At 51.6% G+C, this 27,947-nt stretch overlaps 1 protein-coding gene across 1 annotated transcript; it reads left to right on the top strand.

The window, feature by feature from the left end:
- The first annotated feature begins 1,946 nt into the window (after nucleotides 1-1,946).
- LOC118651926 (inner centromere protein-like) lies at nucleotides 1,947-18,695 on the top strand. The gene is made up of 15 exons (XM_036301640.1): nucleotides 1,947-2,088; nucleotides 2,511-2,624; nucleotides 4,825-4,879; nucleotides 5,779-5,896; nucleotides 6,974-7,025; nucleotides 7,431-7,545; nucleotides 7,638-7,763; nucleotides 11,862-11,971; nucleotides 12,042-12,159; nucleotides 12,549-12,662; nucleotides 13,519-13,655; nucleotides 15,405-15,480; nucleotides 15,672-15,761; nucleotides 17,097-17,247; nucleotides 18,235-18,695. The coding sequence occupies exons 1-15, from the start codon at nucleotides 1,952-1,954 to the stop codon at nucleotides 18,444-18,446; spliced, it is 1,725 nt and encodes a 574-aa protein (XP_036157533.1). The 5' UTR covers nucleotides 1,947-1,951; the 3' UTR covers nucleotides 18,447-18,695.
- The last annotated feature ends 9,252 nt before the right edge of the window (nucleotides 18,696-27,947 follow it).

Genomic DNA, 27,947 nt, shown 5'->3' with positions numbered 1-27,947 from the left:
TGGCTGTGAGGACCAGCTGTGACTACAGTGGAAGAGCTGCTGTGCAGGAAACACCCTTATGGAGCAGGACTTGCTTCAGTGGGGCTTTGGTATTCACTGAGTCTGCCCCTTGAGTGTGTCACTTGTGGATGTGTAGGGTTGTAATCTGATATGGTCTGAAGCTGTCCACCGGGTGCAATGGCTCTAGGGCCTCCAGGGAGGTGCAAAGTCAGCTACTGCCCAGGGCCACCTGGCAGGAGCTACAGAGAGATCTGCAACTTCCTTCTATTTGTATCGGGTTTGGAAGTGCCTAGATGAGGCCCAACTGTGAAGTCAGATAGGCTGTTGCTGGTACCTGGTCTTGGGCCTTTTATTGATAGGTTTGGGGCATGCTGACACCAGCTGCAGCTTGTTTGAAAGATTTTAGCAAAGTCTGAAGCCTGAGCCAGGACAGGCCTTTTATATGGAAAAGCTGCTACAAACAGTTTAGGTGGGGCTGCAAATTGGATGGGGTCTTAGGGAGTCACCAGGTGGAGTAAACAGTGTGCTCCAGGTTGATGGGGACTCAGATATGGTTGCCAGTCAGGCCTGGGACAGGGGAGGTCTCGGCCTAGGAACAATAACCCCTGCCAGCACCTCCGTCTGGTAGAAAGCCTTCCCCAAGTTCCTGTCCCAATGCCAGACAATCCCTTCCTCCCCATATGTGTCTGGTTCCCCCAACGCCTCCAGGCGCTGGAGCTCAGAGGAAGCGAGTCTGCATAAGTTGGTGCCAGGGCCCTTTAAGAGGGACACCTGGGTCTCCAGCAGCCACCATGTCTCTCAGCCACAATCCCCACTGGTCTTTACAGCCCGAAGTTATGGGGGCTTCTCTTCCCAGCTCTGGGACCCTGGGTGGGGGTGTGGTGTGGGGCTGGGACCCTTTGCTCCTCAGGGCGACCTCTGAAGCCCATGTGGGTGCCAGCCCAGCCCGCTTGGCACCTCCACCCCTCTTACTAGTCTCAACGTGCTTTCTTCTTTACTTCTCTAGTTACAGGACTTCCATTCAGCCAGCTTTCAGGCAGTTCTGAATGATGGTTGTTCTGTATTTTAGTTGTAATTTTGATGTGGTTGTGGGAGGCGGCGAGTGCCAGCATTTACCTACGCCACCATCTTGGTTCCCCTCCTGAGCTGCTGATTTTTAAGAAATGAAGAGAAAACTGGTTTTGTATTCTCCCCTACCCAATCATTCTACAGAAGTTTTCTTTAAAAGAAGGCATTGCTTCTCTGCTCCCCTCATGCTTCATTATCCACGTCTGGGGCATTTCAGCTCAAGGAGAAAGAAGGTTGTGGGGCCTCTTGGAGAAACACAGTCTCTGCTCCCTCCTTTCTTACTGACTCCCTTGGAACACAGATCGCCTTCCGTTCACTGGCCTCTTGAAGAGGCAGCTGGATTCTATGTTCCTTGGCGAGAGGCCTGGGGTAGCTTGTGTGTAGCTCAGGGTGGCTGTGTCCAAGCCCTGGCTCACCCACAGGGAGGAAGAGGAGAACCCATAGGAGAGTCAGAGCAGGGCTGGGTTTGTGAGGGTGGATAGGTGTCCTGCGGCTTCTCCCTGGTCTGGGAAGGCAGTTGGCTGTGGCTTGTCACTTTAAGCCCAAAAGGCCATTTGTACAGAGGACTGTTGATACCAGAGTTGGTTTGGAAGTGTGGACTTATGGAGACAGGGTGCTGTGGGTGGGTAGAGGGAAGGCATTTGAAGAGTGTGAGTAGGACAGGCCCTTCTTCTTGCAAAAATGAGGCTAGTGGGTTGGCATTTGGAATTCTGCATCTCGGGAATAGCTATGAGGAGGAGGGGCCCTGATTCAGGCACTGGGTGTCCTGTGGTGATTGGGGGATGCGCGCTATGGCCTGGCACTCTCTCCCTGGAGAAGGTTCCAGTTCCCAGTCCGGAACCCCTGTGCCTCTTGTTTTTGTTTTTCCCCAGACAGAGCCACCATGGGGACGACAGCCCCAGGGCCTGTCCACCTGCTGCAGCTGTGTGACCAGAAGCTTATGGAGTTTGCATGCAAAGCGGACACACACTTTGTGTGGCTCAAGGAAATCCAGGAGGAGGCCAGGCGTATGTTCACCAGGTGAGGGCAGGGATGGGGCAGGCTGGCAGGAGGCACCAGGGGCTGCCTGGCTGCTATGGCTTTGGGGAGACAGCTGCCCATTTCCTGACTGGGCAGGCAAGACAGACAGGCTGCTGGGTCTCTCCTGAGTGCTCAGTGTGCTGGGGCCCGACCTGGTATAATGGGAAGAGGAGGGAGAGGTGTTGGGCTGGGCCTCAGAAGCTGTACATGCTCCCCTGGCAACCTTGCTCCCCTGCTGCATCTCTGGGAGGAAGCCCCAAGTGCCTGTCAGGGGACTTGCATGTGGTCTTGGAGAACTCACTTGGTGCTAGTCACCCAAACTTGACCTGTCACTGCCAGGAAATGGGTAGGGGTTGGGCTGGGAAAGGGAGGGTGTCAGTGGTTCCAGGCAGCCACAAATAACACCCTTCTTGTACCAACAGAGAATTCATCAAGGAGCCGGAGCTGATGCCCAAAACGCCCTCTCAGAAGAACCGAGGGAAGAAGAGAAAGATTGCTAACATTCAGGATGCAAACAGAAACCACATCCGGAAAAGGTAGGAGGGGCCGGGGGCTGCCACACCAAGCTGAGCCAGGGGAGGGTCAGCTGGGCAGATGGAGTCTGGAGGCTTGGTGCCCAGCAAGAGAGTTTGATTCCCAGGTGTGATTGGGAGCAGAGGCCGGCAGGAGTGGTGGTGGGTGCCAGGTGGGCCATGCTGGGGGGTGAATTATTACAGGGAAACAAGGCATGACCCAAGACCTTGGAGTCCAGCGTGTGTGTGTCTGTGTGTTGGGGTCGGGGCGGTTTGATCTGGGCCTTGGAGGGTGGGAAGGGCTCCCAGAGGTGGGAGAAGAAAGAATCCAAGTTTCTGCTTGGGCAAGAGCCACCAGTTGTGGCCCTGGGGGTCTGTTGCTCAGCCCCTGGGCTCTGCTTGTTATGATGCCCATGGAAATGACCGTGGGCTGCAGACTACCAGCAAAGGAGGCTGAGTCTTGGGGCAGGAGATCCTGGGTACATACCCCAGACCTGCCCCTCAAGCTATATGTCCTTTTGTTAATTTTCCACTCTCTGAGCCTCAGTGTCTTCAAATCTAAAGTGAGACTGGCCCCTGCCTCTCAGTACCACACTAGCTTGTAGGTTCAGTGATAACATGAGCAAAGCCTGTAGCGGGGTGCTTGGTACAGTGTGAGCTCAGTCAGCAAGAGGTTCTATGGATTTAATCTTCCCAGCAGTGCATTGAGCACTGGCATTATCCCAAAGTTACAGGTTGGGAGACTAAGGCTCAGAGAGGGTGGCCCAGGGTCCCATGGCAAGGGGTGGCAGAGCCTGGGCTAGAACCCTGGTCTTCTGCCTCCAAGCCTTTCCCTTTATTTTTATTTTATTATTATTTTTTATTAATATATATATATGTATTTTTAAAGTATATTTTATTGAAATTTTGCAGAGAGGAGGTAGAAGGATAGAGAGTTAGAAACATCGATGAGAGAGAAACATCAATCAGCTGCCTCCTGCACACCCCCTACTGGGGATGTGCCCGCAACCAAGGTACATGCCCTTGACCGGAATCGAACCTGGGACCCTTCAGTCCGCAGGCTGACGCTCTATCCTCTGAGCTAAACTGGTTAGGGCTATTAATATATTTTTATTGATTTCAGAGAGGAAGGGAGGGGGAGATAGAAACATCAATGATGAGAGAGAATCATTGATTGGCTGCCTCCTGCACGCTCCCACTGGGAATCAAGTGGCATGTGCCTTTGACTGGAATCGAACCCGGGACCCTTCAGTTCACAGGCCGATCCACTGAGCCACACCGGCTAGGGCAGCCCTTCACTTTATATTTGACCTGAGCTGGTCTCCCTGCCTCGTTCCCTCCCTCCCTCTTGGACAGTTTTTATAAAGTTCCAGGAACCTCCCAACAACCATCAAGGGCCACATCCTCCACATCAGCGGGATCGAGCCCAAGTCCGCGTGTGGCGCATGAGCCCCAGCTGCCCCATCACTTGCCATTTCATGCTCAGGGTCTTCATGCCTCAGGGTCTTCGTACAAGCTGTTCCCTCTGCTGGGGATACCTTTCCCCACTTTTGTTCCACCTGGCAGGACGCCACCTCCTCCATGCAGCCAGCCCTGACTCTTGGAGCTGCCTGTCCTCCTCTGTGGCTCCCACTGGGACCATGGTCCTCTGAGCTGGGATCTGATGATAAAAACTGCTGAAGTGACAGAGCCCTTTGTACATGGCAAACACTCTCCTAAGTGCCCTACGTGGGTTAACGAAAGGAACCCCAGCCCTTTCAGCTGATGCTATTATCACCCCAGCTGACAGACGAGGAAGCTCCTGTAACCTGCCCAGGGCCGCAGGGGAGGTAACTGGATGAACTAGCACTCCAGCCCGGCCGGCTGTCCCCTCAGAGTGAGTTGACTACGATGACTGTTCACATGCCTTCACCTCAGTATCTTCAGACTCAGCAGTTTCACTAACAGGAGTGGCCCCCAAACACGGGGAAGCTGAGAGCCCCTGGAGGCAGGAGGAGAGCGGAACACACTGGCCCTGGGTAGAGGGCGCAGGTTCGAGAACGGCATTAACCACAGGGATGCGTGGTCAGCCTCCCTGACCTCAGTCTCCTCGTTTGTAAAACCAGAGGGTTGGCCGAGATGTGCCATGCACTCCTCTGGGGTCTCTACCCCAGGGGTTGGAGGCGGCCCTCCTGGGGGGACGATGCTGCTGGTGGGCTCACAGTATCTCCTTCTCTGCTTTCAGCCCCGAGGAGGACCCCAGCAAGGAGGCTGAGCCGATGGAGGAGGCTGGGCCTGAGGTAAGGCCGGCAGGCCAGGGAGGGCTCGAGGGCCTTGGAGCTGGTGCTCTGTGCAGTGAGTCCCAGGTGCAGACTCCTAAAGTCTGATTTTTTTTCTTCTGTTCATTTTCACCCAAGGATATTTTTCCAATTATTTTTAGAGAGCGTGAAAGAGAGGGAGGGAGAGAGAGAGACAGAAAGAGAGGGAAAGGGGAAGTGATAGGGGGAGGGAGAGGGCGAGGGGGAGGAAGAGAGGGGAGAGAGAGAGAGGAACTTCGATGTGAGAGAGACACCTTGATTAGTTGCCTCCCGCACATGCCCCGACCAGGGCCAGGATTGAGCCTGTAACCCAAGTATGTGCCCTTGACTGGATCAAACCTGAGATCCTTCAGTCTGCAGGCCGGTGCTCTATCCACTGAGCCAAACCGAAAAACCGACTAGGGCTTATTTTTAGTTTCAGAGTACATTAATTAAAGAAACAGGCCGGAACCGGTTTGGCTCAGTGGATGGAGCGTCGGCCTGCGGACTGAAGGGTCCCGGGTTCGATTCCGGTCAAGGGCATGTACCTGGGTTGTGGGCATATCCCCAGTGGGGGATGTGCGGGAGGCAGCTGATCGATGTTTCTCTCTCATCGATGTTTCTAGCTCTCTATCTCTCTCCCTTCCTCTCTGTGAAAAATCAATAAAATATATTTTAAAAAAAAAAAGAAACAGGAAGGGTCTAGGATAGTCGAAGCAACAGGAGAAGGACTAGGTGGGGAAATGAGCCTGGGCTGGACTGCGTTGGCTCCCTAAGAAGCCATAGAAAAGGGGGCTGGGGACAGGTTCACAGGGTTTGCCCGGGACAAACTGCCACTGCTCATTGCTGCCCTGGTTGCAAGCCTCGTGGGTAGTCCCCTGCAGTCTTGGTTCTTCCCTCAGGTCCCCAAGAATGAAGAGAGTACCTTGTGGCCCCGAGGTGCCCCCAAGACTGTCATTAGCATGCCCAGCTCGCAGCCTGCGGCCGGTGGCCAGGACAAGCCCTCCGTGGGGCAGCAAGGTGAGTCTTCCTGACCTGCCATGTGCAGACACCCAGCGGCATGCGGGCCTGTGGCCTCGGTCGGACTTTCTCTCTGGGAAGAGGGAAGCCACATTTTCTGGGCCGATAAGTTGAAGGTAAATGAGACCCATCTCCCACCTTTTGGCTGGAGCTGCTGCCAAGTGTCACGTGAGTGGCCATGGCTGGTTGGTGCAGGGAACGGGGGAGGAACCGGGGGCGGGGGGGGGGGGGGGGGGGCGGGGGCAGGGGGCTGAATTGGGGCAGGCCTGGGACTCCACTCCAGGGGGCAGCAGGAGGAGCTGTGTGCTGGCATCTTGTTTTGTCCTTGCCTCTGGCTCACTTCTCACCTTTGTGGGTCCCTGTCTACAGAGAACGGAGTGCCACAGGCTCTGGGCTCTGGCATCCCCAGTCTGCCACAGGTGCCTGGGGTCCAGCTCAGGTTTCCCTGGTGGGAAGAGCACTGTAGTTGCGAGGTCTTGAACTCAGCTTCCCCTGTGACCCAGGGTCAGGGACAATGGCATGCCAGCCCCACAGCTCCCTGGGGGGCTGCAAGGACCCTTTGGAATAAAGGATGGGGGAAGGATCAGTGCTTGTGCTGGCAGTGAGACAAAATGGACTGACCGCCCCTGCCCCCATGGGGACCCTGCATAGGAACCCTCCCCTCCTGTCACGTCGGCTCCTGCATAGGATCCTTCCCCTCTTGTCACGTCGGCTCCAGCTGAGCGGGCCAGGAGGTGGGCTTTGGAAGCTCGTCAGTGGGTCTGTTAGAGCTTGCACCTTCCATAGGCTTCTGTTCCTGAAAGGCACCCCAGCTCTGGTAGAGGTGGCAGGTCCTGGTTTGTCCTGTAGTTCTCGTCACAGAGGCTGGGCTGGGGGGTGAGCAGACCCTGGGCCGGGGGTTGCGTGCTGGCTCTGGGTGTCCACAGATCTACCCAGGCCAGTGATGCTAAGGCTGATGCTTCTGCCACTGGGCACCCTGGGGTCTGCCAGGAGAGAGCCCTGCCCAGCTGCCACCAGTGGGCCCCTTCCGACCCTCCATGCTATCATGCTCCCTCACTGAAATCGCTCTCTTCACAGAGGCCAAGATCCATCAAACAGAGGGCCCCGAGAAGCCACCCCAGAGTATCAGGTTTGTATCTGGGAAGGGGTGTGGGCCACTATTCCGAGGGACCCAGAGGGGCATGAAGCTCGAGTCCTCTTGGGGAGGCTGGGCGTGTGGTCAGGGGCCTGGTGCTCTGACCTAATGAAGGAGGCAGCCTGATGCTGGGGAACAAGCCTGGCCTGGGAGGAAGCGACCAGATCCTAGACTCCATCCTTCTGTGTCCTCCTGGCCATGTGACCTCGGACTGGCCCCTTCCCTTTGTCTGCCTGGGCAGTGGAGGGCCAGTCAGGGAGACCCCACCTCCGCAGCGTAGAGTCCTATGGGCTGGTCCCAGTTTTCTTCATAGTGGTGAACTTTTATGGGGTGTGGCTAGGGCTCTGGAGGGGCCCCCCCGGGGTCAGCCCCTGGCGCTGCTGCCTCCCGCACCTGTAGGAGGAAGCACAGCGGCAGAAGGAAGCTCAACAACAAGGAAGCTGTGAGTGAGCTGGGCGAGGAGCTGCAGCTCCCCCAGAGCAAGACCCCTTCCCCGCCCTGTCCAGCCAGCAAGGTGAGTGGGCGTCAGTCTGCCCTCAGGGCCTCTGCCCCGCCCTTGAGCCCCGCCCCTGGTCCTGACCCTGGTCCCGTCTGCTGGTGGGACAGCCTGTCCGGACCTTCCTGCACACCATGCAGAGGAACCAGATGCTCATGACCCCGACCTCGGCCTCCCGCAGCCGTGTCATCAAATCCTTCGTTAAGCGGAACACTCCCCTGCGTGTGGACCCTAAGGTGAGGGAGCCCGTGCCCCAGGCTGAGCTCTGCAAGAGTGGGGCTGCATGGCTGCAGGCTCCTGGATGGCCCCTAGGCTGCTGGGAACAGCGTGGGTCTGCGCTAAGGCAGGTGTGACCTGGCTCTGGTCAAGGGCCATGAGCTGCCTTGACATGTGGGGACTGTCCTGACCTCTTGGGTTCTGTACTGTGGCCTAGAGGCTTGGCCATCTCGGTGTGACCCCTGGGCTGGGAAGTTGAAGAATTGGCTTAGCAGGCCCACTCCCTGACCACCCATCCCACACCCCAGTGCCTTGAGGGTTTGGGTGTAGGACGTACTTGTGATATCTTCACACTCGTTGGGGATGAGCCACCTCCATCCGTCCTGCCCAGCCCTGGGCTTCCTCTCAGGGTCTGAGCTGAGATTTATTGGGCCACACACCTGAGCTACCACCCTGAGGGGAGGGCGGGGCAATGGGTGCTTGAAAGTCAGACAGGTGACTGCGGGTGGAACTGTCAGCAGGGGCCTCTGAAAAGGAGGCCACAGAAGCTGTTCTCTTCCCAGACACCTCAGAGCTGGGCTGGGCCCCCCGCCGTGAGCAAGGAGCCACAGAGAGCTGGGATCTGCTGGCCTGAGTCCTGGCTCTCGGGCTCCGAGTTGCAAAGCTGCAGCCGCTTCATTTCTAAGTTCCCCCTGGTGCCTCGAAGGGCCTCCTGCGAGGACTCTGCCCCACCCAGGCCTCGGCAGTATTGCCGTGCGGCTGGCAGGTCAAGGTGCTTCCGAGCAGTTGGGCAGGTGGCTCCTGAACTGGCCTCTCCTGCAAGAGGCTGGGCTCTGGGCAGCGGTGGCGACGGCTTACCTCCCAATATGCCAGCAAGTGGGCAGGGAGCCCTTAATACCTGTTTCTCTTCCAGGCACCTAGTAGGCACCAAGACCACAGCAGTGAACCAGCCTCAGACTGTTCATCCTACAGGGAACTCCTGTGCCTAATCCAGACTGAGTGGGGCCTTGCAGGGCGCATGGGATGGCTGAGAGGTCTAGGAAGCTGCCTTTTCCTGCTTTAGGGAGCCCAGGTCCCTGCCCGGGGCATCTGGTGAGGGTAGGACAGTCCTCAGGAGGCCAGGGGTCCTCACTAGGTCACAAGGGACTAATTTTCTAATCTCTGGGCATAAGTTTCCTTGGCCCCTCACAGAGATTGGATGAACCAGGGAGGAAGGTGTCCAGCATGCAGCACCGGGCTTGGCATGAAGGGAGAACGCTCGGTTGAAGCCCCTGGAGGCAGAAGGGGCAGACGCTTTAATTTCCTCCCGCCTTCTGCTTTGGCTGTGACGGTGGCCTCTGGGGAGCAGGGACCATCCAGCCCTCCTTCAAGGGTTGGGGCAGAGAGAAGCACATTCTAGGATATGAACAACTCTTGTCTTCTATAAAATTCACAGTGCAACAGGATGCGTCTTCGGCCCTGTGCTGGGAAATTTTAGCTCTCAAGTTTTGAGACAAAAACCTGTTTTGCTGAACCCTGTCGAAAGCAGGAGTCTGTTGGGCTCGTAGGGCAGGAAGAGATGGTGGCGGGCACCTTCCAGGCCGCTGGGTTTTCTTCCAAGTTGCTTTCCTCACAGAAGAGCAGGTGGGTGTGATGGTTCGAGGACCAGCCTCCTGCTGGTCTTCTCTGGGTCTGGCCATTGGAGAATGAGAGCCAGCCAAGGGCCACCTAATCCCTCCCCGTGGGGGCCTCCCCAAGGCCAGTGTCCTCCAGGTCCTTCCTGTACCCTGCTCAGCTTCTGTGACTCATGGCCATCTTTCTTTCCTTCTATTTCTTTCTCCATCTTAAAGAAAAAAAATACTTTTATGTTAAAAATTATACAGTGAAGTTTTTTTTTAATTGATTTTTTTACAGAGAGGAAGGGAGAGGGATAGAGAGTTAGGAACATCGATGAGAGAGAAACATCAGTCAGCTGCCTCCTGCACACCTCCCCCACTGGGGATGTGCCCACAACCAAGGCACATGCCCTTGACCAGAATCGAACCTGGGACCTTTCAGTCCTCGGGCTGATGCTCCATCCACTGAACCAAACCAGTCAGGGCTGTGAAGTTTATGTTGAAAATTATACAGTAAAATCTATATTTTGCAAATATTTGAACATTTTTTAGTATTCCATTTTAATTTGTCTGTTGTGATCTTGACTATCTCATTTTGCAGTCCTGTACTGGTTGCATTACAGACTTAATGTTCACAGCCACTTTAGAATTGATAATCAGTTCGACTGTAATAGAGATCTTACTGCTCCCCCACTGTGCGCCATTCTTCTCTTCCATGTTACATCTTCGTACATGGACTACCCTGTGAGACTGGTAAAACCTCTTCTTTCAACTGTCAAACACGGTAAAGAACTCTAGAGGAAAAAAATAGTCTAGCGATATTTACCCAGATATTTATCATTTTTCTTTTTCTTTCATTCTTGATGTTTCACGTGTCCTTCTGGTATCATTTCTTTTTTTGTCTGCAGAACTTCCTGTAGCAATTCTTTGAGAAGGAGTCTGCTGGCAACAAATTCTCTACTTTTTCTTCATTTGAGAAGGTCTCACTTCACTTCTGGAGGACATTGTCACTGGTCTCACTTCACTTCCAAAGGATAATGTCATTGAATGCAGATGGAGTTCTTGGTTAACAGTTCTTTCCTTCCAGCACTTTCCAATGTTGTGCCACTTCCTTCTGGCACCCATTGTTTCTGAGGAGAAGTTTTCAGTCGTTCAAATCATTGTCCCACCTTCACCCCCTTTTGTGGCTGCTTTTGAGAATTTTCCCCTTTGTAGCAAGTTGGCAGCTGTGTGGTTATGATGTGGCTAGACATGGGTTTCCTTAGATTTATCCTGCTACGTGGGTTTTGATGAATCTGTGAATCTATAGCTTTTCCCCAAATTGGAGTGTTTCCAAGCCATTATTTTTCCGCATTTCCCCTGCATTGAACTCTCCCCATTGTGGAATGATGGCACAAGTGATAGACTCTTGGGTGTCATCTCACAGTTGCCTCAGGCTCTATTAATTTCTCTTCCATATGTTTTCTCTGTGTTCAGATTGGATACATGTCACTAATTTATCTTCGTGTTTGACTGACGTCTGTCTTCTCCATCTGCTCTTGGACCCATCCACGGAATTTATTTCAGTTATTAATTATTAGTTCTGAAATTTCCATTTTGTTCTTCTTTGGATCTACTTGCTGAGATTTTCTATGTTCCCAGTTGTCTTAAGAATGTTTGTGATTCCTTGTTAAAGCACACACACAGCGTAAAAAAGTTACAAAGCACTGAATAAATTCCCAATCTCGTTCTTCATTCTCCTTTTAAATGCACTTGAACATAGTTATCCTCAGAGCATACATCCAATTTTGAACCTATTTTTTGTGGTGCCCTCAATTTGGCAGGGCTAAGTCGAAGGCACGGGTGACGCAGGCCCTTGGGAGGCCTTAGGGCAGTGGTTCTCAACCTTCTGGCCCTTTAAATACAATTCCTCATGTTGTGACCCAACCATAAAATTATTTCCGTTGCTACTTCATAACTGTAATGTTGCTGCTGTTATGAATCGTCATGTAAATATCTGATATGCAGGATGGTCTTAGGCCAGTGATGGCGAACCTATGACACCTCTGACACGCGAACTCATTGTTTTGGTTGATTTTTCTTTGTTAAATGGCATTTAAATATATAAAATAAATATCAAAAATATAAGTCTTTGTTTTACTATGGTTGCAAATATCAAAAAATTTCTATATGTGACACGGCACCAGAGTTAAGTTAGGGTTTTTTAAAATGCTGACACGCGGAGCTCAAAAGGTTCGCCATCACTGGTCTTAGGCGACCCCTGTGAAAGGGTCGTTCGACCGCCAAAGGGGTCGCGACCCACAGGTTGAGAACCGCTGCCTTAGGGTCCCTGAGAAGCAAGACGGAAGGCCAAGCCTCAGTCTGGGTGGCAACGGAGGGTGTTTGTGGGCCACGCTGCCCTCAGAAGCAGCCTGATGCTGCTGCCCATCTGGCTGGAGGCCGTGGGCCTGGGGGGTTGTCCTGGGCCAGCTATGCCCCCGGCCCAGCACGGGGCTGGCCTTGCTCGCACCCCCTCCCACCCAGGAGAAGGAGCAGCGGCGCCTGGAGAACCTGCGGCGGAAGGAGGAGGCCGAGCAGCTGCGCAGGCTGAAGGTGGAGGCGGACAGGCGGCGGCGGCTGGAGGAGCTGAAGCTGTAAGTGGCGCAGCTCCCAGCCCTGTGCAGCCAGGCCGCGCTGGGCCCGCTGACTGCCCTGTGCTCACAGGAAGCGGGAGGAGCGCCTGCGGAAGGTGCTGCAGGCCCGGGAGCGGGCCGAGCGAGTGAGGGAGGAGAAGATAAAGCAGATCGCGCAGAGGACGGCTCCGCGGGAGGAGAACGAGAAGGTGAGAGCCGCGGGCGGGTGGGCGGGCGCCCAGGTTCCAGTGGGCTGTTCCCTGCTGGGGCCCAAGCAGGTCAAACTTGGTGGCCCGAGGACTAGAACTGGACCCCTCAGGAAGTTAGGGGTTTGACGCCCTGGACCCCTCTCGTCTCCATCCAGGGCCCTGGAGTTCGTTCTGAGCCCAGCTGAGGGTGGGGGGTCTAAGCAGCGGCCCTCAGCGAGTGGGTGGGTCATGCTCCCGGCAGGACAGGCACCCAGGTGCCCCTGCCCTGGGCTGTGAGGAACAAGCGGGTTTGCAGGGGCGTGGGTGCCTGTCACCGTTCTGGGACCCGGCTGTAGGGCTGAGTGAGTGAGGAGGCGGCTCTAATGGGCATGTAGGGATGGGCTCTGCAGGCCAAGGAGGAGCGGCTGGCTGAGGAGAAGGCCAAGAAAATGGCAGCAGCCCAGAAGACGGAGGTGCGCAGGAAGCAGGAGGAGGAGGCACGGAGGCTCAGGGGTCCCCAACAGGTGCGAATGCAGGTGGCGGGTTGGGCATCGAGGAGGAGGCGGGGCAGGATGGGCGCTGCCTCAGCCCCTGAGGACTGCTGGGCGTACCCCACTTTGTTGGCTTAATTCTGGTGGGTCTTGTGGCGTCCAGCCCTGAGGAGGTTCCACAAATGCCTTGGAGATGGGGGCGGGGCAGTGGCCTGCCTTTGTGTTTCTGTAGAGATGGCACTTTGAGGGTCAGGCACATGGATCGAAGCCAGACTTCCACTCTCAGCTCTCGCTCTTTTATTAGCTGTGTGATCCCACACAGGTTACTTGACCTCTCTGTGCTTTGGTTCCTTCAGGTAGCAGTGGTATCTACCGGAGAGGGCTGTTGTGAGGGTGAGATGTTCTGCCTAAAGAGTAGGGACCTACCTCTTCCTTGGAGCTGTCCATCTCATGACCCCACGGAACACAGATCTGTCTTGGGGGTCATGACACTGATGGCTGAATTGGTTGAGTATTTACCCCGCGCCAGGCGCTGTTCTAGGTATGTGTATAAACTCGGCAACTCTGTGAGGTGTAGGTATTACTGTTTTTGTCCCCATTTGCTCGATGAGGGAACCAAGGGCTTAAATGATAGCTCAGTGTCACAGCAAGTGCGTCTGGCTCCAGTCTGTGCCCTTAAATCTGCTGCAGCAGCAAAAGAAGCTGCCACCAGATGCCTTTTCAAGCTGGGTGGTGATTTGTGGCTCCTGGAGTGGGGCGACCCTGGCTCAGCCCCTGACGATCTCTGATGCCTCCTGTCAACCACCCCTCCCTCCTTCCCAGACCTCTGGCACCTCTCCAGCCCAGCCCGGGCCTGGCCTGAGGCCCTGACTTTGCTCTGTGTTCACAGGAGGAGGAAGAGCAGCCAAGGAAGAAGGAGGAAGAGGATGAGCAAGAGCGTCTGCTGAAGGCGGCTGAGGCCAGGAGGCTGGCCGAGCAGCGGGAACAGGAACAGCGGAGGGAGCAGGAATGGCTCCAGGCCGAGAGGTGAGGGAGCCCCGAGGGCCAGGCTGGTGGGCCAGCCCCTGGGGTCCAAGGCGATGTCCAGCCACATGTGTTTGTGTGGACGAGAGACGGAGCAGTCCTCTAGAGCAGTTCCCCCTTCCCTTGGGCTTTGCAAAAGAGGATCACGCTTCCCTTGGCTCAGCACCCAGAGGCCTGCAGCAGGCAGACCCTGAATGTGGCGTCGTCTCTGGGAGATGGAAGACGTAATGGGCGGGTTCACTTGGGACTCTCTTAGTGCTACCTCCAGCCAGTGTGCTGCCCCCTCTGTTCCATTTTGTCCTTAGCTGACATGGCGGGGCAGCGGGGTGCTCAACAGGCCCCCCATGGGCATTTGAGCAGGAGTTCTTTGGCTGCATTGCAGACCCTCCCCACTAAACATGCCTCCTCTGTGGTGATGAGAACCCAGACCTCCCTCCCCCATCACTTCCAACTGCCTCCCTTGGTATCCATGGCAGCAGAGCCTGGGTCTGCCGCTCTCAGAGGCAGAGGTCTTTGCAGCGGGTTCTGTGAGGCTTATTCTGGGGCCCGCCCTGTGCTCAGCTGTGCCAGATCTTGGGGATGCCAAAGAGGACAAGCCACAGTCACTGTTGGCCAGGAGAGGTGGGATCTGTGCCTGTGATGAAGGGCACTGTGACCATGTGTGTGTTCAGAGAGGTGGGAATACCCAAGCAGGCCTAGAATACCCAGCTGCCTCTCCTGCCTCCACCGCCTGAGAAACAGCAGGCAACACGTCCCGGCCAGTCTTCAGGTGGCTTTGGGCCCAGTGGGGAGTGGGGGGTGGAAGCCATGGGGATGAACTGCATGGGGACCATCTCCCTGTGCTTTTTAAAAAAAATTTATTGATTTTATAGAGAGAAACATTGATTTGTTGTTCCACTTATTTGTGCATTCATGGGCTGATTCTTGTATGTGCCCTGACCTGAGATCAAACCCGCGACCTTGGTGTATCGGGACGATGCTCTAACCATTTGAGATACCCGGTCAGGGCTCCCTGTGCTTCTTGACTGACACAAAAGTGTCCTGGTCCTACGGCAGAATCAGAGACAGGAGTCTGGGGGGACAAAGGGCGGTGGGTGGCAGTTGATGTGGTTTTAGAATTGCATGTGTGCCGCCCAGTGCCAGGGTCTTCATGGGGGTGACAGTGCGATGGTCGTAATGGTTGGCAGCTTAGGGGTTACTGAGCTACACGCTCTACACATGTTTCTTGTCGAATCCTCACTCGAAGGCCCTGTGGCGTAGGAACCAGCAGCTCCACTTCCCAGAGCGAGGGCAGGTGCAGGGAGGTTAAATGCCTTAAGGCACAAACTAGTAAGTGGAGGTGGCTCCAAAGCCCAGAAACAGCCCAGCTCTGCTCACGCCAGGCTTGGAGCCCCACGGTCCACCCTGTGGGCCGGGACGATCCGAGGTCACTCAGGTTTTCTCATCTGATTCTCGTGGTGACGGGAGGAAAGGTGTTAGGATCTCCATTGCACAGCAAAGGCAGAAGCTCAGCCCTAAGTCAAGTGGAAGCGTGGGGCCAGATTTGGTGGATCCAAAGCTGAGTGCTCCTGCACCCAGCTGGGCGCTTTCCAGCCCTTGGGGCACAGGTGCAGCTGTGGGCTCTTGGCTGCTGTGCCCATTCTGCCATTCTGCCTTCTACAGCCAGTGCCATGAGCCCAGCTTCCCTGGAAGGGATGGGAACTGAGCCAGGGCTCAGCTTCCCACCATGACAGGCCCTTGCTTGGTCCTCAGGGAGCTGCAGGAGAGGGAGAAAGCCCTGAGGCTGCAAAAGGAGAGGCTGCAGAGGGAACTGGAGGGGAAGAAAAAGGTACAAGGGAGCCGGGGGTGGGTGGTGGGTGTGGGGCTTGCTCGGGGTCTGTGCTGAGCGTTGGGCTGGGGAGCTCTGATCTGGTGGCTCCTGGGGCGGGAGCTGCCTTGCTTGGCCATGCGGGTTTTGCCTGGGGCTTGGGGAGAGCACATTCCCATGGCCCGTAACCCCTGGCTGGCCACTGGTCCCAGGAAAAGCAGCAGCGCCTACAGGAGGAGCAGAAGAAAGCCAAGGAGGCTGCAGCGGCCAGCAAAGGCCCGAACACGACCATGGACGTGCAGGTGAGGCCAAGCACCGGAACAGAGAGGAGCCCCCAGTCTGCTTATTCTCTTCCCAAAGCTGGAGGCCAGCTCACATCTGAGGACCATGAGAAAGAGGAAGGACACAGGCGGCCCAGGAGTTTCTACTCTTCTAGATGCGTGTGTTCTTTCCTGTTCTCAAACTAGAATTTGTTAAAACAACACTAAACTTATAAAGCAGTAAACCCTGAGTTCAGTGTACATCTCTCTGTATTGTTACATGTTCTACGTGGACACAGGCTCTGCACACAGGCTACCCAGTCTGCTCAGGCTGCTTTAACAAAGTACCACAGGCCAGGTGGCTTAAGCAAACATTTATTTGAGACGGATTCAGTGTCTATTAGGGGCCGTCTTGCTGGTTCACAGCCGGCTGTCTTCTCGCTGTGCCCTCCCTTGCACCCGGGAAGGGGAGGCGGAGCTCTCCGGAGCCTCTGTGAAGGGCACTGATCGAATTCCTGAGGGCTCCACCCTCGTGACCTAAGCACCTCCCAAGGCCCCACCTCCCAATACCATCATGTGGAGAGAGAGGATTTAACAGGAATTTGGGGAGGACACAAGCATTTACTCTCATACATACCATTTGGTAGCTTGATACTTTTCCCCTCCCCTGTTGCTGTTTTTATATTGTACACATCTACTTCAGCACTTGTAAATCTCTCATTTTTGACTGTTGTGTACCAGCTAGTTGTATCAGAATTTCTTTAACCAGAGCCTGTTGACAAGCATTTAGGTGACTTCCAGTTGAATGCTTTACAAACAAAACATATTATGAGGGTTTTCAGTGCAGCATAGGTGAAGGTTGGAAAGTGGGAAGTTAGCTGAACGTTCACCCTAGATCAGCGGTTCTCAACCTGTGGGTCGCGACCCCTCTGGTGGTTGAACGACCCTTTCACAGGGGTCGCCTAAGACCATCCTGCATATCAGATATTTACATGACGATTCATAACAGTAGCAACATCACAGTTATGAAGTAGCAACAAAAATAATTGTATGGTTGGGTCACAACATGAGGAACTGTATTTAAAGGGCCAGAAGGTTGAGAACCACTGCGCTAGATGGGTGTTTCAATCATGAGGTTCCCAATGGAGTCCCGGGAGCTGTTCACAGGAGACATGCTGACGTGGAAGTACAGTTGCAACTTACTTTAACGTGAAAAAGGAAGAGTCAGGGCTGTGTGTGTGGTGTGACTTTTAAAGCGACCCTGAGCCTTTTGATTTTTCCTGTGAAAGGAGGGGAGGTGGCCGGGCCCCATCTCCTCGGTGGTGGGAGTTGCAGGAGCGGGGAAGGGGTAGCTGACGCCCCTGTTTATTTTTCCAGTCTCCAGCCTGTACCTCATATCAAATGACGCCGCAGGTGCCCAGGGCTCCCCGCAAGATCAACCTGGATGACTACGGGATGGATCTGAACAGCGATGACTCCACTGATGATGAGTCCCATCCCCGGAAGCCCATCCCCTCCTGGGCCACAGGTGAGCAGGGCCCGGAGCTCTGGGTCCTGGGTCCTCACTTGGGACTTCTGGGGCCCTGGAGGAAGTGGCTTGGCCGATGCAGGTGTTGGGAGGCTGTGGTGCTCAGGGGCTAGAAACCTGACATGTTGGCCTGGCAAGCCCGCACCCAGCCTTGGGACGCCCTCAGCAAAGAGTGGGACTGGCCAGTGGGCTCACCTTTGGAGCACATGTTGGACGCCTTTGTTCCCAACAGATGCATTAAATAGGGGCTGGCTATGGGCACCTGGTGCTGGGTGTTCTGGCTGGTTCTAGGCCCCTCCTTGCAGTCCTGCCCAGCAGGCCAGATGAGACTTGGACCTAAATAAGCAGCGTGGGGTGGGAACGGAGCTAAGAGAGGTGATGGGGTTCAGCAGTGCACTGAGCGCGGGCTGGGAGTTCCAGCTGGGGAGGCAGGAAAGCCCCGAGGTGGGGGCAGGCACTTGAGCAGGATTTGAGCCTGCAGTTTAGAGACCCCAGTGTTTAAACAGGAGTGTGGGTGAGCGTGCCTGCGGCCTCAGGCCTGGGTGTGAAGCCTGCGGCAGTGGAGTGGGGGCCGTGCATACAGTGGTGCTCTGCAGAGTTTGCAGGGCTGGGGGTCAGAGCGGCTGCAGTCTCCCTCCCCAGGGGTCAGCGCTCTACAGAAGACAGCTTGCTCTTGTGAGTGCCACCTCATTTGTACCACACAGTAACCAGGATCTGACTCAAGTCACTTGGGAGGTGTCAATTAGCAGGGGTCATTGTGGCCAGGAAGCCAGATGACTGGCAAAGCCACCTAATTCTAGTTGGCAGGAGGAACGTGCAGTGAGAGCATTATTGGTGTTTGGTGGTGGGGGCGGGAGGAGCAGGGCTCAGAGGAGCTGGCCTGGCAGGCGGTGGGGCATGCTGGTGTGCAGAGGCTGATAAGGGCTCTGGGTGGGGCAGGGGCATGGGGATCCCCAAGGCACTGACCCGGCCCTGTGTTCCCTGCAGGCACCCAGCTCAGCCAGGCCATCCTCCACCAGTACTGCCACCCCCCGAACCTGCTAGAGCTCTTCGGCACCATTCGCCAGCTTCACCTGGAGGACATCTTCAGGAAGAGCAAGCCTCGCTACCACAAGCGCACCAGCTCTGCCGTCTGGAACTCGCCGCCCCTGCAGGGTGGCAGGGTCCCCCGCAGTCCGACCTGCAGCCTGAAGTACTGAGGCAGGCCCGGGCCTTCTCTCCCACCCGCGTCTGACTGTCCATCTCTCCCTGGGTCTCCTGCCCTCCTCCCTTGCGCTCTGTCCCTGAGGGTTGTTCTGTAAATGCTCTGGTGGCCCCGCCTGTGTGGAGGCTGCGCTCGCTGTGTGTTTGCAGAAGTGCCAGGCGCAGCTACGCCGGGCTCGCAGGCAGCACTTTGTAAATAGGTTGCTATAATTTTAGCCTGGGCTTTGACAGGTATATTAATAAAGTTTATTTTTTTAAGCATGCCGTGGGTTTTGTGAAGACCAGGGGCCTCGGCAGACCCTGGCCCCTGGCCCTGCAGCCATGTGTCTTGGGCCACCAGATGGGCTGGAGGAGCTGGGCACTGCGCCTTGTCCTGGTGGTTCAAGGTCACCTGGGCCCCACCCCCAGGGATAAGGATGCGGTGGGTGATTGTGAGGCCATCCCTGGGCAGCCCTGAGACACACTTCTGCCCCCATGATGGGGGGCGCCCTGTTTGTAAGGGGCGGTGCTTATTCACTGGGAGAGACCTGGGGTTGAGGTCGGGAGAACTGGACTCTTGACACAGCTCAGCCACCTAAGGCAGTCGTCTCTCAGCCCCTTGCTGCATGGATGGTGCCGGTTGAGCTGCTTAACAGGATCAGAAAGGGATGATTAGAAAGGAGATATCTCTCGAAACTACCTGGAGGCCAGTGCTTGCCAGCAGTTAAGATGTTTCTCCAATAAAACCAGGAAGCTGCTAATGAAATGCTTAGTGCTAATGGAAGCTGGCTCTGGTCCTGCTGAGAGCTGCCAGCGGAGCTCTGAATGTGTGCGGGCTGGCCCTGACCCTCTGCTGCTTCAGCCCCTGCAGCGGGTCAGTGGGCCAGACCAAGCCACGGCCAGTTCCTGTATAGTCGGCCTGGAACCACGCAATAGAAACGTCTCCGCTGCTCTGCTCAGGGCGGAGGGAAGTAGCTGCAACAGGCCTGATGGCCGCAAAGCTGAAAATACCATGACCCTTTACAGAAAACATTTGCTCCTTTAGGACTAAACAAAGGATAAATTCAAGAGTGCTTTTCAAAAGGAGGAAATAGTGGACATACATGGTGGCCTGAAATCTAGAGGATTCCACTCACGCCAACTAAAACATTTTACGCTGCATTTAAATTTGGTGCACAATTCAAATTTGTTCCATACGCTCTCTGACTAGAAACTTGTGTTGAGTCAACTGGAGAGTGTCTTTGCCTAAAGTCACGATGTCAAAATATTACTTTCTGCCCTAGCTGGTTTGGCTCAGTGGATAGAGCGTTGGACTGCGGACTGAAGGGTCCCAGGTTCAATCTCAATCAAGGGCATATGCCCGAGTTGCAGGATCGATCCCCAGAAGGGGACGTGCAGGAAGCAGCCAATCCATGGTTCTCTCTCATTGATGTTTCTATCTCTCCCTCTCTAAAATCAATAAAAATATATTAATACAACAAAACCCCAAAATATTCCTTCCTGCAAGCATCTATCTATCTATCTATCTATCTATCTATCTATCTATCTATCTATCTATCTATCTATCTAAAGAGCCAGGGTCTGTAATGTCCAAAACGACCAAATGCCATGCCAGCCTGTGCTCGCAGCAGGCTCAGGTGGGTGGGGACTGGCGAGCGGGCTGAACTGCTGACCTCTCGGCCCCTCCCCCCAGCTCCCACGGGTGCCGTGGCGACCCAGCACTGACTGCCGGGGGCGGGGGGGAGGTGGGGGAGCAGGGGGGGGCGGCTGTGGGCCCCGGGACGCCACGGTGCTGCAGCAGGAGGGGCTGTGGGCCCCAGCTGGCCAGGGCAAGGTGGAACTCTGGGTCTCATGCAATCGGGGGTGTGGCCAGCCTTCGAATCAGACCCTGACAGGAGGGAGGTGGGAGCCCCATTCCTTGCAGAATCGGCCGTTGGATAGCTTGCTGTCAGTAGCCTGCCAGCCAGGAATCCCATTCACCTGCACCCGGGACCCTGGCGATCAGGCAGGCAGAGGCAGTTAGGGGTGATCAGGCCAGCAGGGGAGGGCTGTTAGGGGCTATCAGGCAGGTAGGCAGAGATTTTAGGGGTGATCAGACAGGCAGGCAGGTGAGCGGTTAGGAGCTAACGGTCCCAGATTGCAAGAGGGATATCAGACTGCCGGTCGGACATCCCCCAAGGGGTCCCTGATTGGAGAGGGTGCAGGCTGGGCTAAGGGAACCCCCACCCCCTACCCATACCCCCTCCCCCCCGCGCACAAATTTCGTGCACCAGGCCACTAGTATTTATATAATGTTTCAGAAAAAGTTATTACTCAGCAAAAAGGCAGTTCCAGTTCTGCATCTTTACCAGCACTTGATATTGTCAGTATTTCTTATTTTAGCCATTTTAATAGATATGTAGTGACATCTCATCATGGTTTTCATTCACGTTTCTCTAATGGAAAGTTGGATTATTTACCAACTGTGTATCTTCTTTGATGAAGTATCCAAATCTTTTGTTCATTTTTAATTTCTTTTGCCTTTTAAATTGTTTTGTTCTTTTTCTAATATTTTTTGGTTCATTTTTACATTGGGTAGTTTTCTTACTGTTGAGCTTAGAACCTTTATGCATTTTGGGTACAAATTGCTTCTCAGTTACATGATTTGCAATATTTTCTCCTAGGTTGCAGCTTGTCTCTTCATTCACTTAACAGTGTTTTTCATAGAGCAATGCTTTTTATTTGGGTGAAGTCCAGTTTATTAAATTTTTTTTCTTACATGGATTTTGCTTCTTGGTGGCATGTCTAAGAAATCTTTGTTTAGCCTCAGTTCTCAAAGATTTTCTACTACATTTTCTTCTAAATGCTTTATAGTTTAACATGAGATTTAGATTTATAATCTCTTGAGTTAATTTTTTCAAAATGTGAGGGTTATGGTTTTTGTTTGGGGACACATGGATGGATGTCTGGTTGTTTCAGGACTGTTTCTTGAAAAGACTATTCTTTTACCAATGAATTTCTTTTGTATGTTTGTCAAGAATCAATTAGCCATTTTAATCTAGGTTTATTTCTGGACTTTGTATTCTCTTCCATTGGTCTATACGTGTCTCCTTTTGTCAATAGCACATGGTCATGATTACTGTAGCTTTTTGTGTCTTAAAAATCTGGTAGTGTGATTCCTACAACTTTATTCTTGCAAAATTATTTTGGCTTTTCTCTCCGTTTTGCCTTCCTACCTAAATTTTAGAATCAGTTTGTCTCTACAAAAGCCCTGCTGGGATTTTCACTGGATTGAATTAAATCTATAGGATAAGTTTGGGGAGAGTTCACCTATTTAGGATGGGGAATCTTCTAAACCATGAATATGACATGTCTCCATTTATTTCCTTTTTTTGGTTTGTTTCTTTCACCAGCATTATGTAGTTTCAGCATACAGACTCTGTACAAGTTTTATTGGATTTAGAGCTAAGTAATTATTTTCTTAGAACTATTGTAAATGGTGTTGTTTTCCTAATTTTGGTTTCTACTTGTTCATCGCTGGTATATGGACATACAGTTTATTTTTGTGTGTTGACGTTGTATCTTGTGATGCAATGGGAGAGTTATAGCACTAGATGCTATGTGAAGGGGGGAAAGTCTCAAATCAGTGACCCCAGCTTCCACTTAAGAAAAAGCAAAGCAAATAAAAGTATAAGCAGAAGAGGAGAAATAACAAAGGTAGAGCAGAAGTCAATGACATTGGAAAGGAAAAGGTAATAGAAAAAATGTAACCCAGAAGCTGTTCTTTGAGAAGCTCTAGAACAATCCATATACCTGTCCAGACTGAACAGGATTAAAAGAAGGAAATGACCAATGCTGAGAATGAGAGAGGTAAAACCACTAAAGGTTCTCCAAATATTATGAACAACTATGGCAATAATAAGATAAGAAAATCTCCCATATCAATACATGAGGAAAACCATGTGATTAATAAATGCTGAAGGTGCATTTGACAACTCACTAATTTATGATAAAAGCTCTAAGCAAATCATAATTTAAAGGGAATTTCCTCAGTTTGATAAAGCACATTTAGGGGAAAAAATCTCTACCAAACATGGTGAATGGATGCATTCCTCCCAACAAGTTTAATGCAAGGATGTCCACTGCATTGCTTCTGAACATTTTTTTATTTTTATTTTTATTTTTTTAAATTTTATTGATTTTTTACAGAGAGGAAGGGAGAGAGACAGAGAGCTAGAAACATCGATGAGAGAGAAACATCGATCAGCCGCCTCCTGCACATCTCCCACTGGGGATATGCCCGCAACCCAGGCACATGCCCTTGACCGGAATCGAACCTGGGACCCTTCAGTCCGCAGGCCGACGCTCTATCCACTGAGCCAAACTGGTTTCGGCTGCTTCTGAACATTTTATAGGAGGTTCTAGCCAGTGCAGTAGAGCAAAAAGAAAAAGGCACTGTAAATGAAGAATCGCTTCTCAGCTTTTTGGCTAAGATCAAGTGTAAAACTGTTTTCAGAAATGACTTGTCGAAAACCTGATAGTGTCTACCAAAGGATTAATAAGTGAGTTTAGCATGGTTGCAGGGTATAAGATAAATATACAAAAATTAATTGTATTTCTATATACTTACCTTGAACACTCAGAAATTAAGAAACAGTGCAATTTATAATATCCAGAATTATCAAAATCTTAGGGATATATTTAATAAAAGGTGTGAAAGATCTGTAGAGTAACACCTATAAAATATTGCATCAACAGCAGGTTGAATAAAGTGGTTTATGAATTTTCAGAGAACTTCCTAGAGAAGTCCAAATAACCTGGGGATTAGTGAGATGGGCAAGGAAATTGGTGAGCTAATCCTCACAGCAGGATCCTTTAGACCAGTGGTTCTCAACCTTCTGGCCCTTTAAATACAGTTCCTCATGTTGTGACCCAACCATAAAATTATTTTCGTTGCTACTTCATAACTGCAATGTTGCTACTGTTATGAATCATAATGTAAATATCTGATATGCAGGATGGTCTTAGGCGATCCCTATGAAAGGGTCGTTCGACCGCCAAAGGGGTCGCCACCCACAGGTTGAGAACCGCTGCCCTAGACTATTTATTCAGTTAATTAGGTTGGTTTATCATGTTGTGGGCAGCAAACTACCAGTTAGTAACCCTTGGCCTCCAACTGGCTGCAGGATTGATCCCAGGCCCTGGTCCAGGTGCCTGAGGGAAGCAACCAATCAATGTGTCTCTCTCACATAGGTGTTTCTCTCTCTCTCTCTCTCTCTCTCTCTTTCTCTCTCTCTCTCTCTCTCTCTCTGTCTCTTTCTCCCTCTCCTCTTCCCTTTCACTCTCTCTAAAAAATCAATGGAAAAAATATCTTCAGGTGAGGTTTAACAAAAACTAAAATAAAATAAAGTCATTAAAATTACTGCAAACATACCATTGTCATCCTGCATACAGGTCCTTCGGATGACATTCTGTACCTAATAATAATACTGGTAATTAAAAGAGTATACTGGTAATTAATAAGATGAGGCCTGTCGATGACTGTCACCGTGCCAGAGGCCTACATTCTCTTAGTTTCAGAGTCGCTTCATCCTGCTCATCTTTCTGTTGTTACAGCTGAAGGTCTGCGAGCTACACAGCCCGACTCCCTTCCACCTGCCTTCTTGGTGTTGTCAGCCAGTGATCTTTATTAAAAAAGAAAAGAAGAAAGAATTGAACAGACGAAGGAACTAGGTTGAGCCATCAACTAGAGAACTGGATTGAGTGAGAAACTGAGATGCAAGCAGCTGAGCTAGATCTTAAGTGGCATCCACTTCCCTTCCGTCTGATATGTCACCACTACCAGACACCCCGACTGAAAGTCCCTCCTGGTTACTATCGTTCACATCAATGTCTGAGCTGGACCTAGTGGCCTCCAAACGGTGCACAATTGAGCAAGTTTCTTAGTTTCGGAAAGTTAGTCGGCTCACTTGTTAAAATGGGAAGTGTAATAGCTTACTGATCCGTAGCAATGATTAAATATGGTAAGTCATGTTTGCACATTGTCTGACCATTGTTTGCAATAAAACTATCACTACTCTTTTAATTACCAGTATTATTATTAGGTACAGAATGTCATCTGAAGGACCTGTATGCAGGATGACAATGGTATGTTTGCAGTAATTTTAATGACTTTATTTTATTTTAGTTTTTGTTAAACCTCACCTGAAGATATTTTTTCCATTGATTTTTTAGAGAGAGTGAAAGGGGAGAGGAGAGGGAGAAAGAGAGAGAGAGAGAGAGAGAGAGAGAGAGAGAGAGAGAGAGAGAGAAACACCTATGTGAGACACATTGATTGGTTGCTTCCCTCAGGCACCTGGACCAGGGCCTGGGATCAATCCTGCAGCCCAGGTATGTGTCCTTGACTGGGAATCCAACTATTGATTCTCTAGTGCCCTGGCCAATACTCTTACCACTGAGTAACAACAGCCAGGGTTCAATGCCGATATTTTACTGAAAATTATATCCCCCCACCCAGCCCCTGGTAACTACCATTCTACTCTCTGTTCCTATTAATCTGACTGCTCTAGAAACCTCGTGTATAGAAATAATATATTATTGTCTTTCTGTGACTGACTTACTTCACATGGTGTACTGTCCTCTGTGTTCACCCATGTTGCAGCATGTGACAGATCCCCTTGCTTTATAATGCCGAGTACTAGCAACATCCCTCTACATGTATGACCCACACTGTGCTTATCCATTCACCTGTCCATGGACTCTTGGGCTATTGTGAATTATGCTACTATTAGATGGGTATGCAAGGATGTGTTTGAGACACTGCATATATACTTAGAGGTGAATTTGGTCACATTGTAATTTTATGTGTAATATTTTCAGGGACTTCCAGACCCATTCTTCAGTGGCTGCACCAACTTATGATGTCTTCACCCAAAATGCACACGTGTTTCTAGTCTCCACATCCTTGCCAACACTTGTAATTTTCCTTCTTTTTAAATTTTTTTTTATTATTATTTGGACAGTAGCCATGACAATGGGTGTGAAAATACCTGCTGATGTTGACGGGAGATCTGAGACACAGACAGAAGGCACTGGGCAGAACATGTAGTTGTGTCACCTCACCCACGGGTTCTGCACCAGAGCTCCCGGGTAACAGGGACGCTCTCCCGGGTTTGACCCAACCTGTCTCTCCAGTCACAAAGCTTCCCCTCCCACTGGGCTCTCCTGTGTGTCCGGGTAACACGGTTCCCGCGTGTCCTACAAGCCTCGTGCTCTGTGGTGTGTTGCCTTCCCTCATGCTGTTCCCTCGGGGCCCTCCTCCTAACTCCTGCCGTGTCCCAATTCTGTCTGTCCTGAGTGGCTCTGAAGTATGCTCCCCTGACACCAGACTGCCTCCTGCATGCCCCCTACTGGGGATCGAGCACGAAACCCTGAAACCCCGGCATGTGCCCTAACTTGGATTCGAACCAGCGACCTCTTAGTGCAGGGGACGACACAACCAGCTGAGCTCTGAGCATTACCAGCCAAGGCCATTGGTTGCTTCTTATATGGGCCCTGACCAGAGAGTGAACCTGAAACCTTGGCATATGGGGACGACGCTCTAACAACTGAGCTACCCGGCCAGGGCTGAACAAATATATATATGTTTTTAAAATTGATTTTGAGAGAGAGGAAGGGTGAGGGAGAGAAAGAGAAAGACATCAATGTGAGAGAGCAACATTGATCAGTTCCCTCTCACATGGGCCCCGATCAGGGATTGAACCCAGAACCTGGGTGTGTGCCCTGAATGGGAATCAAACCCATGACCCTTCAGTGCACCAAATGATGCTCTGACCAACTGAGCCACACCAGCCAGGGCTGAACAAATACTTTAAATTTTAAATTACTCGGGGACTGTTAAATGCTAGGGATATGATGGTGTACAAAAATGGTCACAGTCCCTGTCTCATCAAGCTTATGTTTCTGGTAAAACCTGCTAGTGACTAGTGGCCTTATAAACAATGCGTATTAATACCTTAGAACCTGTTTCTTTTTTAAAAAATATATTTTTATTGATTTCAGAGAGGAAGGGAGAGAGAGAGAGATAGAAACATCAATGCTGAGAGAGAAAATTTATTGGCTGCCTCCCACATGCCCCACACTGGGGATGGAGCCTGCCCTGACTGGAATCGAACCGTGACCTCCTTGTTCATAGGTTGATGCTCAACCACTGAGCCACACCAGCCAGACTCCATTGATTTTTAGAGAGAAGAGTGGACGGGAGGGAGAGTTGGAGGGGGGGAGATAGAGGGGGAGAGAGAGAGAGAGAGAGAGAGAGAGAAACATTGATTGGTTGCCTTCCACACAGGCCCCCTGATCCTGGGCCAGGGATCGAACCTGCAACCCAGGTATGTGCCCTTGACTGGGAATTGAAGGGTCGTACACCTGAGATCCTTTGGCGCATGGGCTAATGCTCTACTCACTGAGCTCACTAGCCAGGGCTCTCTGGTAGTTTTTTTTTTTAATCTGAAAATGAGAGTGGACAAAGAAAAGGAACTGTCCAATTAATAAATATTCTGACTAATTATTATCCCCATAGTCTCACATTTTTTGCAGTGTTAGATTTAATCATATGAAATTGCCAGTATTCGACTATTTTAAAAGATTCGTAATTGACCTATTGAAACAGCCATTACATATGGTTCAACCTAATTGTTGAATTTCTATTGGGATCATACGAATTATTTATGTTAGGGATAGCTGAAACCAAGCAAAATTGTCTCAGGTATAAAGGAAACATACATTTGGAAAATACAATATAAACATATAATCAATGTAATCTATTCTGGAAATGCATAGAATCCAGTCTAGTATTTCTTACTATATTATGCTGATTTTCTGGTTTTTTAAAAATATGTTTTTTAAAAATACATTTTTATTAATTTTAGAGGGAGAGGAAAAGAGAGGGATAGAGAGAAACATCAATGAGAAAGAGACATTGATTGGCTGCCTCCTGAATGCCCCCACTGGGATCTAGACCCCAACCGGGGCATGTGCCCTGACCCGGAATCAAACTGAGGACCTCTTCGTTCATGCGTCGATGCTCAACCACTGAATCACACTCAGACTTAATATGTTTTAATTGATTTTAGAGAGGAAGGGAGAGGGGGAGAGAGAGAAACATTGATGTGAGGGAGAAATATCAATCAGTTACCTGCTGCATGCCCCCACCAGGGACTGGGCCTGCAACCTGGGCATGTGTCATGACCCGGAATCAAACCGGGCCGCTTGTGGTGCAAGAGATGATGCTCAACCATCTGGGCCGCACCGGCCAGGGCTATGCTGATTTTCTGGGCCAGTGATGCTATAGGATTTGGTTCCTGTATTTCTTTAGTATCTGGCAAAGGACAAGTCTGCTTGAAAATTTTGTTAGGATATTCCCTGTAATTTTTGACCAAAGTATTTGTTGCTGTAGGAGAGGAGAACATACTATTAGCTGATATTTAGTATGTGAGATAGATAATTATTCAGGGTTGTCTGTCTTTTCCCTTGTTTTCCAG

This window comes from Myotis myotis, unplaced genomic scaffold (genome assembly GCF_014108235.1).
Source record: "Myotis myotis isolate mMyoMyo1 unplaced genomic scaffold, mMyoMyo1.p scaffold_m19_p_3, whole genome shotgun sequence".
NCBI lineage: Eukaryota > Metazoa > Chordata > Mammalia > Chiroptera > Vespertilionidae > Myotis > Myotis myotis.
This window is presented reverse-complemented; position numbering and strand designations above follow the sequence as displayed.